This window comes from Cheilinus undulatus, linkage group 21 (genome assembly GCF_018320785.1).
Source record: "Cheilinus undulatus linkage group 21, ASM1832078v1, whole genome shotgun sequence".
Classification (NCBI taxonomy): Eukaryota; Metazoa; Chordata; class Actinopteri; order Labriformes; family Labridae; genus Cheilinus; species Cheilinus undulatus.
The window spans coordinates 18,454,706-18,470,801 of record NC_054885.1 but is presented as its reverse complement, the minus strand read 5'-3'; the positions used below and the strand labels follow the sequence as shown (position 1 = coordinate 18,470,801).

Below are 16,096 nucleotides of genomic sequence, written 5' to 3'. Positions count from 1 at the left end.
TCATTTAAACATTTAATTTTCCATCGCCCTTCAATGGCACAATCAAAAGTGTTTTAAGAAATGAATAGTATCTTATAAACTACTGCTTCCAATCAAAGCTTTTTGAATGAAACCCCAATTTAAATGGCTACTGAGAAAATGAAATTTGTATTTTTAGCATACATAATAAATATAGTGTGTTGGTATGGATAGCATGGAAATGGCAACTTTCTAAGAAGTGATTATTTTGGTGCTTGTGTGGGTGGGCTCACAAATTGCATTGTGTACAGAGGGATCTGCCATTGGGGCAGGCGTGGACTGAACGAGGGTGAAAATACTTGAACAATCTCACGAGAAAATATGAGATTTTACTGATTATTGTTTACATTGCAAAAACATGAGATTCGAACCGAATCGATCCGGATTCAACTGAAACGCTTACAACAGCACAACTTCCGAAACAGATTGGTTTCTACCCTGCGGCGAGGAAGGCGATCGGAGCCGAACTTCTTTTTTGATCGAGCTGAAAGCCAGGACCCGAAATTCATCTCACCACCGGGGGAGAAAAGATAGGGGTTAACTCACGCTAGCCTAAAGACTAAATAGAAAAACAGGTGGAAAACGCAGATTGTTGAGGGTCGTCGTTGAGTGGAATTAGAAAACAAAACCCTGCGTGATACACGGTGTGGTCCTCGGGGAGGAGGATGTGATGGGGATCCCCGCCTAAGGAGTACAGCAAGGCGGGTTAGGGATACCCGGAGTCGTCGAGGCCTCCGAGGGAATCCTCCGTCGTCTACCTTGAGCTACACCGCGCGCTCCCGTGTCTTGATCGTTAACAATCAGCACGCGAGGGACGGGGCGGTGGATGCGGCCTAGCCTGGGAGGGTCTGCCGAGCACCGGGGAAACAACGGGGACGGTTTCAGGGTTAACAACAGGCCCTCTGGAGGACCGTAAAAACGTTAAATTGCAGTAAGTATCCCGTAAGATTGTCGAAGGTAATAATATATCTAACAGTGCTCCTTGAATAAGTTTTTTCCAGGCGTCGTGCAACGAGCAGTTGACAACATAGAACCGAGAAGATGCTTCTTTTTGACAGACGAGTAAACGTTAGCCTCTCGGCTACACAACGCAGCTAACATAGGTGTTTTTGCAAAAGAATATACTGTTATAGACATTAGATGTGATTATAAATCTTTCAGTTATTCAGGTATTTGTGAGTGGAGCGATAGTAATGCTAATTTGCCTTTTGGTACGTTTTAAAAGAAAATTAAATCTAATGTTTCAAGCTAATGGTAACCGTTAGCTCGTAGGTTGCAATGCTAAGTGATGCCAACATCGATAGGCTTGTTAGCTCATTTATACAATGTTAGTGGGCTTCTTCGCTGACCATTCATTTATAATGCTTAAAATCGTTATCCTCACCATTTAACGCTTAACTTCATCATAAAATCCAAACAGGAGTCAATTAAATTTAGAATAAAGACTCATATTCATCATTTAATAGGTACGAACGATGCAGGTAAGACTAGTCATTTAATGTTAACAAGCTATCGATAAAACACATATGTAGCAGTCAGTACTGGGCGTGTTACTTCAAGGTTTACCTCTGAACAGAGGCTTGCAAACTTGGCACCTATTGTCTTTTGTAGCCTTTTCTTTGGTGTGAGTACACTTGGCAGTTCCTCCATTAGTGACCTTTTATAACTCCAACGCCATGCAGCTTAGGCCTATAATGCCAGGGAGTTATCACATGATGCTATAATTTTCTGGATAATGACGCTACACATCTGGCTGACGCCTTGATTGCTTATTCTAATATACCTTACTGACTGTATGTTATGCCAGGTTGTTGGTGTTGTAAGTATTTCCCAGGGTACTCAAGCTGAACACACATGATAGTGGAAAACATCATTGTCAGGCTTATTGATGACTCAGAACAGGAATTTTCCACATCCATATAGCTAAAAACAGCCATGACTCATCACAACCAATGCCTTTTGAAATAGTGATCCGTCACTCCCACTTGAATATACCAGACCCTGCAATGTCTTTCTTAATCTGTGCTCTTGTGTCTGCAGCCATGATGGAAGAACTGCATAGCCTGGACCCCCGACGGCAAGAGCTGTTGGAGGCTCGCTTCACTGGGGTCGGCGTAGCTAAGGTTTGTGGTACAGCAGATCTCACTTAAATGGAGCCTGATACCTCTCCCATCAAAGTGCTTATAATCCCAGATTTTCTTGATTACACATTTTTGTGAATCTCTTCCTCTCTTTGTCTCACTCTGCTTCAGTATCATTCTGCTGTTTGGCCTGGACAGGCTTGGCCCCACTCCTTTTCTTTGTCTGTCTCTGGAGAAGGTTGAGCTGTGTCTGTGTTTTTTGGCTGGTTTGATATGGCATCTCTCCCTTGGCTCGTGCTGAAGTGCCTGTATATGCAAGTGGCAGTGCGTGCCAAAAAGGCCACAGACAGGACAGGGGTGGTAGGGGAGGAAGAGTGAAGGCAGAGGAGGAATGCAGAAATAGTTCTTGACCAGGTGTGAGTAGGAGCAACGTTTAGCCCTCCAGCCTCTTGCTTGCAACAGGGATGGAGCGGTCTTTGTGGAAGGTGATCTTGGAACAGTTAGGGAGCGAGAGTCAGCGCCAGGAGTGGGCCCTGTGCCAGCCATAGGCAGAGCTGAGCCCAGAGCATGGCATGGCTGTTGCCGCAGAGAAAATGGCGGCCCTCGCTAAGGCATTTTTCCAAAGCAATCCTGTATGACAAGAGATGAAATGTAAGTTGGGGAGGAAGAGAGGGATGTGTGTAAACAATAACTGTGAAAAAAATCATTGGTTTGTGCTCTAAAGCCCTTCAGTGTAATGTCACATAATAGTTTGAGTTTTTTTCTTGACCTTGAACAGCCCAGTGGCACTGCTGCTCTCTGGCATCACTCAGGTGATATAGCCAAAGGGAAAATTGAAATCCTTTCGGACAACGAGTAAGTACACCTTTTGCTAATGGAACAGAGAGTGTGTTCAAAAATGTTGGTAAATGCATTTCCTTTTGAAGATGCCGGATCAAACAACCAAGTTATCTTAAGGAGGCCAGGATGTGTGTTAAAACAAGCTGCCATTCTTGGATTAAGGAAAGCATCTTACACTGGTTTTCTCCTGAGAGAAAAAAATAGTTAAGACTATGGTGAACAGGAGAAAAATGGATGACATTATCTAAAGGTGACAGATAGAGGGAGGGATACATCCCCAGCAGCATGCCTAATGTTCAGCCATTTTAGGAGGGTTCAGTGAGGGAGCTCTAGTGTGCTCTGAATGACTAAGTATCTCTCCCTGATTGGGCAGTGCCTGCTGAATTCTGATGCGATTCGTTTGACTGACAGGCATCACCTAGGGAACCAGAACCAGCATTAGGATTGATGTAGGTCTGGATTCAGGGGGAAGTTGGGAATGGTGACAGTATTAAGCTGAACCTCTGCATCCTTGCTTTCCACTTTACTATTCTATTTTCTAACCGCCTGCTCACTCTCATGTGCATCCATACATGACAAGCACACCTGCAAATTTTTGAAAGATACAGGTTTTAGGATTCATGTCTCTTGGGTCTAACCTTTTATGCATTTTTACTTTAATTGTGCTTTATTTTCCATGTATTTTTCTCATTTTTAACAGGGCTCGGGTCAGAACCAAAATGAGTCATCCAATCAGAGTCTATGCAGCGTGGGTTCACTCAGTGACAAAGAGCTAGAGGTTAGTCTCTGTAATTTGTGAACAGGATTTCTAGATGCAAAACATCTCTCTGTGTTGCTTGATTATATGAGGTTGATTCTAACTACTTTTTTACAGACCCCTGAGAAAAAAGCAAATGACCAGAGAGTGAGAAAACGGAAAGCAGAACATTTCGACAACAGCCAAGGTAGGACTGGCCTACTGCTGTGATCCTCTCATCACTTATCTCACATACAGGCAACTTTTAACTCCCGTCTCTCTCCTCTAGGAAAAGCAGGAGCAAGGGGACACAAAATTAGTGATTATTTTGAGGTGAGTTTAAAAAAGTAATTTTTTGTTCCAAATGCGTGTCTAGCAAAACTTCTGCTCCATTGTTGGGTCATTCATACTTTCTAACCCCTTTTTAAGCATTTGCTGCCTATGTGTTGAACTGCTTTCTTCTTCTATCTTTTCTTTTCTGTCAGTTTGCGGGAGGTAGTGGTCCTGGTACCAGCCCTGCCAGGGGAATCCCACCAGTGGTACGCTCTTCCCCACAGCACTCGCTCTCCAACCCTCCTGTCACGGTGAGCATTTTTGCTCTGTGCTCACTTCTGTGCTTTCTGAAATCTTAACACTCTCCTGCCATCCTGTCCTACATGCTTGTAATTATTAAAACAATTACTGTTTTTTTACACACTTGTATATTGATGTTTTGTCATAAAACTGGCTTGAATCTGACATTCTTCGGCAAAATCCAGAAGTTTACACATTAAGACACAGTCTGCACGTGTAAGGCTTTCATTGGACGGATGTTTGTGCCTCCTAGGTGCAGCAGGGAAGCCCGTCATCCGTAAGCTCGGTCAACACAGAGCACTCGACATGTTCACTGAAGCCTACTTCTCTTCACATGCTCCACAAAGCCACACAGGTACCTTACATTCTAACAGAGCTCACTGTCCGTTTGTCTGTTTTGACTGATTTAAAAAGAAGTTGTCATATCATTTACATACAAACCAAAACATTTCAAGAATTGCTTGTTACTGGAAGACTTTGCTGGGACTCACTGATTCAGAATGAGCCAACATTAACACTGTTTTGTGCTCACTGTACTTTGTAGTCTGACCTTACCATAGAGAAACTAACAGCAATGGAGAACAACAAGAACTCTGACCTGGAGAAGAAGGAGGGCCGAATAGACGATTTGTTGAGGGTACTAATCTTATTCATTTATCTCTGCTGCTCTGCCTGCCATTTTCTATTGTATGGAGAGTATCATGATATCTGTTCTGGTTTGTTACTCATGGCATGTATGACCAAACTCTGCCAACATATTTCTAAACTATTGTATTGAGGTCATTCATTTTCTTCTGAGCCTTTTCCTGCTTTTTAAATGTCTGCTCCAGGCAAACTGTGATCTAAGGAGACAGATTGATGAACAGCAGAGGATGCTGGAACGATACAAGGAACGCTTGAATAAGTGTGTGACCATGTCCAAGAAGCTGCTGATAGAGAAAGTATGTTTGTTTGATAGCACTCTGATTCATTTTTACTAATTAGTTTACAGCTCTGTTTTTGAAAAAAAGCTAGTTTAAGCCTGGACTTCAACTCAACAGAAGACACAAAAGTGATTCCTGTATTTCTCTCTTTCCTAAAGTCAAAACAGGAGAAAATGGCATGCCGAGACAAAAGCATGCAGGACAGGCTCCGACTGGGTCACTTCACTACGGTTAGACACGGTGCTTCTTTCACTGAGCAGTGGACGGATGGATATGCCTTCCAAAACCTTATCAAGTCAGTACTTCACACTTCTTGCTTGCTTAGTCTTATCATTTTAAGTACTTTTCTAGCACAACCACACTCATCTGTAAGTGATCATAAGATGTGATGAGTGAACCAGAGGACATCTGAAGTGGTGGGGTTATGAGCTGTATCATTACAATAGACTCAAACACACTCATAATAAGTCTGTATTGTTTGTAACTAATATGTCTATTCTGTTTTCAGGCAACAAGAAAGGATTAATTCCCAGCGAGAGGACATCGAGAGACAGAGGAAACTCCTGGCCAAACGCAAGCCGCCGTCCATGGCCCAGACTCCGCCCCCAAGCCTGGAGCAAAATAAACGCAAAAGCAAGGCCAATGGAACAGAAAGTGAAGCGTACGGTGCTTTTGTGTGCTTCTTATTTTTCAAACTCCCTGTGTGTACATTCAAAGTTTCACTGAGGTTATTTCTTTATCTTTCCAGGTTATCACAGGCAGAGTATCATGAGCAAGAAGAAATCTTTAAGCTAAGACTAGGCCATCTTAAGAAGGTATTGTTTTGTTTATTTGTTTTTTTAAGCTGTAATGCTGAGAATCTTATTTGCTCGTTTCAATATTATTTTGTCTTCTTTTTGCAGGAGGAGGCAGAGATCCAGGCAGAGCTGGAGAGGTTGGAGCGAGTGCGAAATCTGCACATCCGTGAGCTGAAAAGGATCCACAATGAGGATAATTCTCAGTATGATTTCTTTCTTTATTAATCAGTTTTGTCTGTTGATGATTTAAGCTTGTTTCTCAGCTCTCTTAAACAATTTTTTTTGTTTAACCTGTGCAGATTTAAAGATCACCCTACGCTAAATGACAGATACCTTCTTCTACATTTACTTGGAAGGGGAGGTTTCAGTGAAGTTTACAAGGTGGGACACATTTATTTTCAGCAGTTGTTTTCTCATAAATATCCCTTGCGCAGTTAAGTGATAAATCCATTGATGAACACAGACAGAGGGCAGAGTCTGTGCAGTTCAGCATCAGCATTAATCCACTTTTCCTAACAGTGTATTCAATGGCTTCTCTATAGGTTCTTTGCAGTCACATTATTCTGATTACACTTGAATATCTGTTGGGGGTCAGGAAGTGGGTGACAGCCATTAGGATAGAAAAAAAGCTCTAAAAGGACCTGTATGCTACAATTATCATTAGAAGATTTCTACATACAATCCCTGCACTTTACAAAAAGTGTTTTTTTCCACAGTTTAACTGATTAACCTGGCTTGTAGGGGTTAAAATAACAATTAATTCAGTCTTGAATGCCTCCTTATGTCTAGCATTGTCTAGCCACATGAAAGGAGACAAGAGTCTTGAGGAGTCTTGTGCTGGGTTTAGAGACTAGCCCTTCCCCTTTATGTCCTCATTTTGTCACAAACATGCTTTTAATTGAAACTGTAATGTACTATCAACCAAATAAATCTTATGTTGTAAGCGATTGAATAAAGATCTGCAGTTCACAATCAAGCTCGTGCTACAAAATGGCTCTTAAGTGTGAACTAGCTAATGTTTGAGTGCCAGTTTTCATTCCTCTATTCTTTGCCACTCTTTAATCCACATGTTAAAAGCTAAATTGTTTCCAAATGAAGAGCTGTTAAGGAGCCAAACAACCAGCTCTACTGAGCTGAGCCAAATGATCTTGATCTTTTAAAAAAAGATAGATTTCCCGTCACAATGAGCAAGACTGTAAGGCAGCAGCTGAGAAAATATGGGCAAGATCAGAGTTTTATGTGCTAAACCATGGCAAGACTGTACTAAACCAGAATGGAATGCTTTGTGGAAACTGCTCATACACAAGCGTTGTGTGACACCGCTTGTCCAGGCTTTAGACAAAGGCTTTTTTAATCCTGCCTGCTGCCATTTCACCATGATATTTTTACAACTTCTTTTCCTGAATATTTCACTACATTCAGTGGACAAAAGTAGCTTTAGAATAAAGAATGTTTTTATTTTTGCACTTTGAATGCCTGGCATAGTTGTAAACAGCTCAAAATGATCTTTTTGGTAGCGTTTCTCCATGTAGCAATCACTTCTTCCCCACTTAGCGGAGTACTCTGCTGCTGCATGACATCATCTGCAAAGAACCTATAAAAGCCTCGTTTGTAGGTTAGTCAGTATGAAGTCAACAAAATCACGGTTTTGAGTGTCAGTGATTTACTTTTTGTACAGTGGTACCCAATATGGAACCAGTTTTTTTATTTTTAGTAGTATCATATTAAAGGCTTAAAACCTGGCAGTGTGACTTTCTTGGTGATTGTGGTGTTATGTATGGGTCGATATGAATTAGCATTTTGCTTGTCGCCTCTTCAAGTTAAATTAAGCTGACATCATCATGATTTTGAAGCAAAGAATTGTGCCAGAATGTGAGCGATGTTCCAGGAATCTGCTGTCAGCACTGTAAAAATAATGAACATCGCCATTTTAAGTGAGGCAAGGGTCACTGCAGCTCAAACAAAGTCATCCCAGTGGCATTTCCTAACTAACAGAAGACTTTTCTCTCGCAGGCTTTTGATTTAACAGAGCAAAGGTATGTTGCGGTCAAAATCCACCAGTTAAACAAGAACTGGAGGGATGAGAAGAAGGAAAATTATCACAAGTGAGTGATGTGTTCATTCATCATTATTGATAAAATCATTAGATAAATCCTGTGTGATAACCATGTTTGAAACTTCTAAATGTCAAAAATGTTTTGTTTTTTTGTTCGTAGACATGCATGTCGAGAATATAGAATTCATAAAGAGCTGGACCACCCACGAATAGTAAAGCTCTACGACTACTTTTCGCTTGACACTGACTCGTGAGTAATGCCCTTTAAAACAAATGTGTGCTTTGCCTTCTAATATAAACTGATTAGTATGCAGACAGTCTATTTAGAGCCAGGATTTTTAGATACTCATAGTATGTTTATATCTACCAAAAGTGGCTGAGTTTGTTGGATGTTTCCTTCTTGACATTGAACAGGTTCTGCACAGTCCTAGAGTACTGTGAGGGCAACGACCTGGACTTCTACCTGAAGCAGCACAAGCTCATGTCTGAGAAAGAGGGCCGCTCCATCATCATGCAGATTGTTAACGCCCTCAAGTACCTCAATGAGATCAGACCGCCTATTATCCACTACGACCTCAAACCTGGTAAGCTTTCACTCTACAAATAATCTTTTTATGTTCTCATTCTTAATTCTCAGATGCATCACTCTGGATTTTTTAACCCATTTTAACTGGATGTGGCATTTGTGTGTAAATACCTTTAAGACTCAATGTGATATAAGCACATTTTGGATGATCTTACTGTTTTGAAGACTTGTATTTACCCTCTTTAGCTTTCAGTTTTAAAGTTAAACAATGACAAATTTAATGACTGACCTCATAGGTGCAGGGAACAACATAGAGGTGGACAACAGCTGTATTTTAGATTACCAGAACAGAAATGAATTAGACAAGAACAACAAAATATTGAAGGTGACCCAGATTTTGATTGATTTTTGACCTGCTACCCAAGGTAAAGAGTGATGCTGAGGATTTTGATTAGTTATGTAATAATGTTGAAAAACGTTAACAAATTACAGGACAAGGGCATTTTTTAACAGTGAAATCCAGGGTATTCAGTGTTTCATTGTTTTTATTTCATGTCTCCATTTGCTACTATGGCTTAACAGTAAAGATTTTGATAAACTTAGAAATTCTTTGCTGTTAAAAATGTTTTGGGAGGTTTTTTCCAACAATATTTAGTTTGTAGAGACTGTATTTAAGTGGCCTTAGGTCTAAATGGGTGACATAGTGCAGTGCATGTCTGTCACGGCTACGTTGGTGTTGATAGGCTGTTCTTTTGTTGACATGTTACCATCACTGTCAGTTTTTGAGAAGCTTAATGGACACATGTGCAACACTATTATTAGGCCAAATGCAGTTATTGCTTTATAGAAAACCTGTTAAAAAACATGTTATGTTTACATTTGAAATGCAAGATTCATTTCACAGAACTAATGAATTACACTAATATTAAATAATAAAGAACACTAATATTTAATCATAAAGTTATTTTCAGCTATGATCATCTTTTCCTTCATACTTGTTAATCCTCTTTTCTTCCTGCTCAGGTAACATCCTCCTGGTGAATGGCACAGCCTGCGGTGAGATTAAGATCACAGATTTTGGGCTGTCCAAGATCATGGATGATGACAGCTACAACTCAGTGGATGGGATGGAGCTGACGTCACAGGGTGCCGGGACATACTGGTAAGATTTACACAGAAAGATGACACACTGCTGCAGGCATGCCATTGTGTGTGATGTATTAAAATATGTTGTTTATTTTTACCACTTAGCCTTGCTCCTCAAGGGTCAACTTTGTTTCATGTGGTCAACATTGAAATGATTCTCCATTGTTTCAGAGGGAACAGTCATTATTCTGCTGTTTGGAAATGTTTTATGCAACAGAGGAAGAAAATTAGACTCTAATATCTGCGACATGAATGTCTTTTACAGTCAGAATTACCAAACTTCCTAAAAGACCTGTGTTGAAAGATAATGAAAACCTAAAGAGTGGTTGTGTGCTGTGAAGAACATTGTTAGAAGCAAAAAATAGAGTATATAAGGTATTTCAGGAAAGCTAAAGATAGAGAAAATTGTGAATTTTGTTCAAGGACATATGCCTTTTATAAGATCGCAATGCTTCCTTTTTAAACACTGAATCTGACTGCACAGTGCTGCACTAAATTTAATCCCTAACATGACAGTCTTATACCTGTACCAAGTTAGAAAATCCCTTTGAAAATGCAGCAGCACTCAGATTAAAACTTAGCACACAGAATAGTGTCTTAAATAGTTGCTTTGTTTGATATCACACTGTTTCATACATGCAGCACTGAAATTGTCAGGGAAATGTGAGGGTAACCTACTGAGAAAATTTCCTGATTTGCTAGTTCACACTTGTTTCTCATAGCGGGAAGTTTCCCTGCCTGGAGGAGGTGGGGGAGGAGAAAGTACAAGGGAGCTAGCAGAGAAAATTCAGGCTAACGTCTTGGTAAAAAAAAATCTAGCTGCCCCTCACCCAGATAAATTGAGAAAATGTTCAGGTGTTTCGTGCAAGATTGAAAAGGGCCTATTATATACACTTTGAGATCTTACCCTGGTTTGCCTGATGAAGGTCTAGTACCGAATCGTGCAAATAAATACTCCTTTTCTTTGCAAGTTGGACCGTGTGCGGGTGTTTGTCTTAGACATTTTTGCTGGAAACATTGTGCGCTTTGAAATAGGGGTGTAAAGTATTTATTAGTGATGCACGATAAGTGTGTTTTTTGAACCAATACCAATAACCGATAATTTCCTACTCCTGATGGCCGATAACTGTTAAGAACTATTCATTTTTTTCAAGTGGTCAAATCTTCGAATTCAGTCGATCCAACTGAATGAAACTACGTCAAACAGAGCAGACAGGGATACGTCTATGAAAGTAGCAGTGGATCAGGAGACTGTCAGACTGATTTTGTTATTATAATGTTGCACCTTTTGGCTTTGGCAAACTTTCTGCAGTTTCCAATGCCTGCTGAATCAGCACTCTGCCTGCTATTAGCCTTTGGCTTGGTCCTAATGCCCGCGGCTGAGGCTAGTGGCTACTGCTGCTTTCTTTTAACGTTGTTAGGATGATGACTTTTAAGTGGCTTATAAGATCCATTGAGGACTTCTTTCCACTCTTCGGGATGTTTTCAGGGCAAATTCTACACACACTGTTGTGTTATCCTCCCTGTAAATACTGGATAACTCCACTGTGTTGTTAGCCTCTCAGCACTGACGCTGCTTCCTCTTCTTCTCTGGTGCTTAATAGAGGGTCTCGTACTGTGGCTTCACCTACTGTTTCAGAATGTGTAGTCTCGTGAGAAAGAAAACAAACGCCTTTATTATCGGTGGATTTTATCAGTTAATATTTTACTACCGGGATAATAAAAATATTTAAAATAAATGCAATATCGGTAATTTATCAGTACCAATAATTATCGTGCAACCCTAGTGTTTATCCTTAACCACACGGCTGGGTGCATGTGGTCACATGACAAATATGTCTGAATGGAGAAAAAATACAATCACAGCAGTATTTGCTCATCTGTCTCAGTGGCAGCAATACTCTTAACTGTCTGCTAACTCATACTAAACAACACGCAAAGAAGATAAAGAAGCAGGCACAATGAATCCCACAAAGAGGAAAAGCTGCATTCATTAGCAAGAGCAGCAAAACCAGGTTCTTGTCTCTCTCCTCAGCATCTGAGTTGTTTTAAGGCCCTGGACTATGATAATACATTTTATAGGCTATGCGCAGACATGTAGCAGTAGAGATCCCAGGCTACACGTTTGTATTTAAGTGCTCTGCTCAGGCTACATAGCAACGTCCCCTACCTGAGTCTGGGGTCCTTGACATACTTGAGCACACTTCATGCATCATAAATATGCTTTGCTTAAAAAAATGCGCTTAATTTAGTTTGCATTTTTTAGATGTTTATCTCATCATTTCAAGTCAGGGGTTATTAGCCTTTTCATTTCTAAATGCACTTTATTTTGCACCTTTTTTCTCATTTCATGTTTAATACACCACAGGCTGTACCAACAATCACAGGCAGTTCTAAATAACACTAGATGGAAGAAACTGTAAGCTGTACTACTATCAGTAAAAACGTAACTTAATAAATGAACAAAACCTAGAATTATAAATCTGGGACTTTATGTTGCTATTTTTTTCTCGTATAAATGAACTGAACCATGACCCCAAATTTGTAGTAGGATCTGAACTTTGACCTCAGTGAACCATTACACCCTTACCTACCTTATAACAATGTTTAATCATCATGTCTTCCTGTTTGTCCCTTAGGTATCTGCCCCCTGAGTGCTTTGTGGTCGGAAAGGAACCGCCCAAAATCTCCAACAAGGTGGATGTGTGGTCCGTCGGAGTCATTTTTTACCAGTGTTTGTATGGCCGCAAGGTAGGGAAGAAGTACCACAGACGATATATTATAGTTTTGCAACTTGAGTTCTTGAGTTTTCTGTTTATTGAAGAAGAATCTATAATGTACTTGAGTCAAGTTACATAAATCTATGCGCGATATTTCAGTGTTTTTTTTAACTTCTGATTTAGTCTGTATACAAATAAATAAGTGAACCTACTCTCATATGAACACCTTAATAACCTTATAAGGTTGATAGAGTCTGTTCATTGAATTTATGACTCATTAAAATTTCTTTTTTTTTGGTTTTCTCTACAGCCCTTTGGTCATAACCAGTCTCAGCAGGACATCCTACAAGAGAACACCATTCTGAAGGCAACAGATGTGCAGTTCCCCCCTAAACCAGTAGTCACACCTGAAGCTAAGGTACCAGAATTTTTAAATCCAATGTTTGCATTTTTATGTAAATGTTTATGTAACAACTCATGGTCACACACAAGGTTTTCATTTATGCTTAATATTTGGGAAGTTCTTGACTGTTCACATTAACATTTTAAAGCCTGATATCTGCTTGAAAGTTTAATTTTCTCATTAACTTCTCATTTTATCTGTCTTCCCTCAGGCCTTTATAAGGCGCTGTCTAGTCTACCGTAAGGAGGATCGCATCGATGTGCACCAGCTGGCCAGTGACCCCTTCCTCATGCCCCACATCCGCAAGTCGGTGGCCTCGTCAGGCACCTCAGGCATGGCTGTGGCCTCCACCTCCAGCTCCTCAAACAGCAGCGCTTCAAACTGAGCACACGACCCTTACTGACTGACTGATCTGTTTGAAAGAGTGGGGTAGTGGTGACACCATACTGTGTCCTCCCCTTCCAACAGCATCCCACCTTGCCATGAAGAGCCTAAGAGAAACTGGTCAGAAGATGGCAAGGGGTGGGTGAGAAGTCATGGAGAGGATTGAGAAGGGAGACCCTCGTCCACTCTTCACCTCTCACATGTCCACCCACCCCAGCCTGCCTGTCCTCCTTTCTCAAAAGGGTGGCATTGTTCAGGGGGTTCAAAGCCCTGGACGACTCAACACAGCAAGGGGCGAGGGTTGGTACTGTGTTGGTGAAAAGTGGGGTTCGGTGTTTGGGGTTATTCTTTTTCTGCTTAAAAAAGAGAAAATAAGAAGTATAGTACTGCTTCAGCTTGGCCAGATGGGACTGCGGAAGGCCTCATACCCATACGCACTCACACACCCATGCATGAGCCATTCTGGTCCGAGGTAGTCTTAAGTCCCCAGAAGCAAACATTTTGTTTGTACTCATCTCCCAAAACTTTGCTGAGACAACTGGTCTGGCCTGTTATTGTATTGAACCCTAAATATCTATGGCACTATGTCATCCCACCCTGCTGTTCTGGGATCCCCTTCCCCGCTTAAATTCCAGACCCACTATAGTTTGTGACGAGGAGGGACAGAAGCTACTTATACCCCTCAGCCCCCTCTTTCTCCTCGTCAAACTCCTGTGACCAAAGCTTAGAACTTCCAGCTGGTGGCAGTGTTCCACCTCAGTTTTTATAACGAATGGTTTTAGAGTCGTGTTACTTGATATGGAGTGGAAGATGATGAGAAGCAACCCCTTTTACATTTTTTTAAAAAACGTTTCAATTTAACCAGTTTTATGGAGAAAACTGTTGTGTTTTTCAAGTTGCCTTTAATTAGAACTGTTATTGTTTTGATTGACCCCCTACCATAAACACATATTTATTTAGGTATGTTTGAATTTATTTTGGCCAATAAAATGCAAGGGACTGGTTGACCTAATAATACCGTTGGGGGGAGATTGGGCCTTAGCAGAGAGTTGCATAAACCATTAAATACTATTGGTTAAAATGTGTTTGCTGTCTGGATTTTCCATAACTGCTTTCTTTGAAGGGTAATGTCTTTATATAACTCACAGTTGTCTGTATTTTCATGAGCATATGATTGTATTTAGAGCTTTTTTAAATTTTTCAGAGCTTTATAGTGGAATCAACCAATCCAGTCAAACCTGGATCTGCATTTAGTCTCCCTTTAGTAATACAGATTAGTATCTAAGTAGCAGGACCAAATGAGATTTCAGTTTCTTACAATATGGATAGCAAATTGAAAAATAATCCTACATTGACTTCATTGATCTAGAAATTCTCAACTAAATAGATTACTTGAAATAGAAATGTGGTTCTGCAAAAATCCTCTTAATTTATTTTTGTTCATGATAGATACTTTGTTTTCACAACTCAGAACTTGTGGGAGTCAAGGCACTGCTGTCAAGAATTGATGGACAGCTTAACTACAAACACAATTTTAAAAACACATTATTTATTGTTCTTGTTTGTCCTCCGTCCCTGTGGTGGCATCTTGAGAAAATTACTCACACATAAGCATTCTTTTATGCAAAAAGACATTCATGCAAAGCCTCATAATATGCAAAACTGTCCCACATGTTTAAGGAGCAGACCTCAATTCTTAAATACCTTTCAGTAGCACATTTTTCATGTGTTTATGAACCACATCAGCTTTTGGCAGCTATGTCTTTCTTTCCTTTTCAAACACTTAGCCAGGGTAAGTGCTACAGTGACAGCAAGCTAAAGGTAGCTGGGCGTCCCTCTGTCCAGAGAAGCTCCAACAAAATCCCCTTAAGTTGGTCTTTTTTTTGGCAGGAGGTAGCAGTGGCTGCACTTTAAGCACCCTTTGGATGTCCAGCTTTTCCCTTCCTGTTTAGCATCCTCTACTACGTTTTTTTAATCACAGCTGGCTACATTTGCTCCCATTTGACCAAGACCCCAAGATACCTCACTCCCTCATCTGAGGGAGTGAGCTAACTCCCAAACTGGCTGATGCTTGCTGTCATGTCCTGGCAGATTAACAATGGTCTCAGATGTGAAGTCAGTGACCTCCCCTCAACTCAAGAGCCTTGCCTTCAGATCATATTAATTTCAATCAGGAGAGATCTAACAAACTTTAACAATAATTCATTTTACACATTTTAATGGAAGAGAAATATGCAATGTTTTTGCCGATTAGACTCCATTGTGATGACTTCATGTACTTGAAAGGGTAGTGAGGCAAACAGCAGTAATAGGATACCCTGTTATGGAGTCTAGACGCTGGCTGTGGTGTTGATGAGGGATGCAGGATGAGATAAGGAGCAGACCTCTAAGAAACCAATAAAAGAGCCTAGGAGGAGGAGGCTGGGGTATGTAGAAGATGAGCAGAAGGCCTATGAGGATCTGGAGTAGATGCTAATGAACTTAATGGAGGTGGCTGGGGTGGAGGAAGGTTGCAGCATCCACACTGACAATAGACTGTGAAGGATAGAATGATGGATTTGAAGTATGGCAGGTGCTTGATGACTGGCAAAACAGGGTTGTGCCAGAATTAGATTAATACTTAAAAGAGTGAATGCCCATAATCAGCTGATCACCAGAGCCGGAAAAGAGAATGGAAGAAGGAATATGAATGAGTGGTGACTAATGAATGAGTAGAAACAGTCTTCCTACTTGAACTTACCCTGAGCTCCATTTAAACAAGAATCTGCAGGAACAACCTCAGCAGTATGGACCCAGCTCTAGATCCAGACTCGATAGTTCATTTTAACAGGCCCAGTCACCACCAAACTAGAGACTTCAGTCATATGATGTCTCAAGTCTACCTTACTTATCT

The 16,096-nt window shown here is 40.7% G+C and overlaps 1 protein-coding gene across 3 annotated transcripts; it reads left to right on the top strand.

Moving 5' to 3' along the window:
- The first annotated feature begins 285 nt into the window (after positions 1–285).
- On the top strand, positions 286–14,288 carry tlk2 (tousled-like kinase 2). 3 transcript variants are annotated; one of them, XM_041777721.1, is made up of 21 exons: positions 286–949; positions 2,059–2,141; positions 3,640–3,717; positions 3,814–3,883; positions 3,965–4,008; positions 4,161–4,259; positions 4,502–4,603; positions 4,793–4,885; positions 5,079–5,189; positions 5,330–5,466; positions 5,680–5,832; positions 5,920–5,986; positions 6,074–6,171; positions 6,268–6,349; positions 7,982–8,073; positions 8,185–8,274; positions 8,439–8,608; positions 9,574–9,712; positions 12,336–12,447; positions 12,727–12,834; positions 13,031–14,288. In XM_041777721.1, exons 2-21 carry the CDS (start codon positions 2,061–2,063, stop codon positions 13,202–13,204), a joined length of 2,100 nt encoding a protein of 699 aa, XP_041633655.1. In that variant the 5' UTR covers positions 286–949; positions 2,059–2,060; the 3' UTR covers positions 13,205–14,288. The 3 variants fall into 3 exon arrangements, with proteins under 3 accessions (XP_041633655.1, XP_041633654.1, XP_041633653.1); XM_041777720.1 differs by having other exon boundaries at positions 4,161–4,214; positions 5,680–5,986; XM_041777719.1 differs by having other exon boundaries at positions 5,680–5,986.
- Positions 14,289–16,096: the final 1,808 nt, after the last annotated feature.

Bases quoted from the DNA above. Each gene is read 5' to 3' on its own strand.
- tlk2 (XM_041777719.1), top strand. From the start codon at position 2,061: ATGATGGAAGAACTGCATAGCCTGGACCCCCGACGGCAAGAGCTGTTG. The intron at 4,260-4,501 runs GTGAGCATTTTT...TGTGCCTCCTAG, and splicing joins TCTCCAACCCTCCTGTCACG to GTGCAGCAGGGAAGCCCGTC. The intron at 5,190-5,329 runs GTATGTTTGTTT...TCTTTCCTAAAG, and splicing joins AGAAGCTGCTGATAGAGAAA to TCAAAACAGGAGAAAATGGC.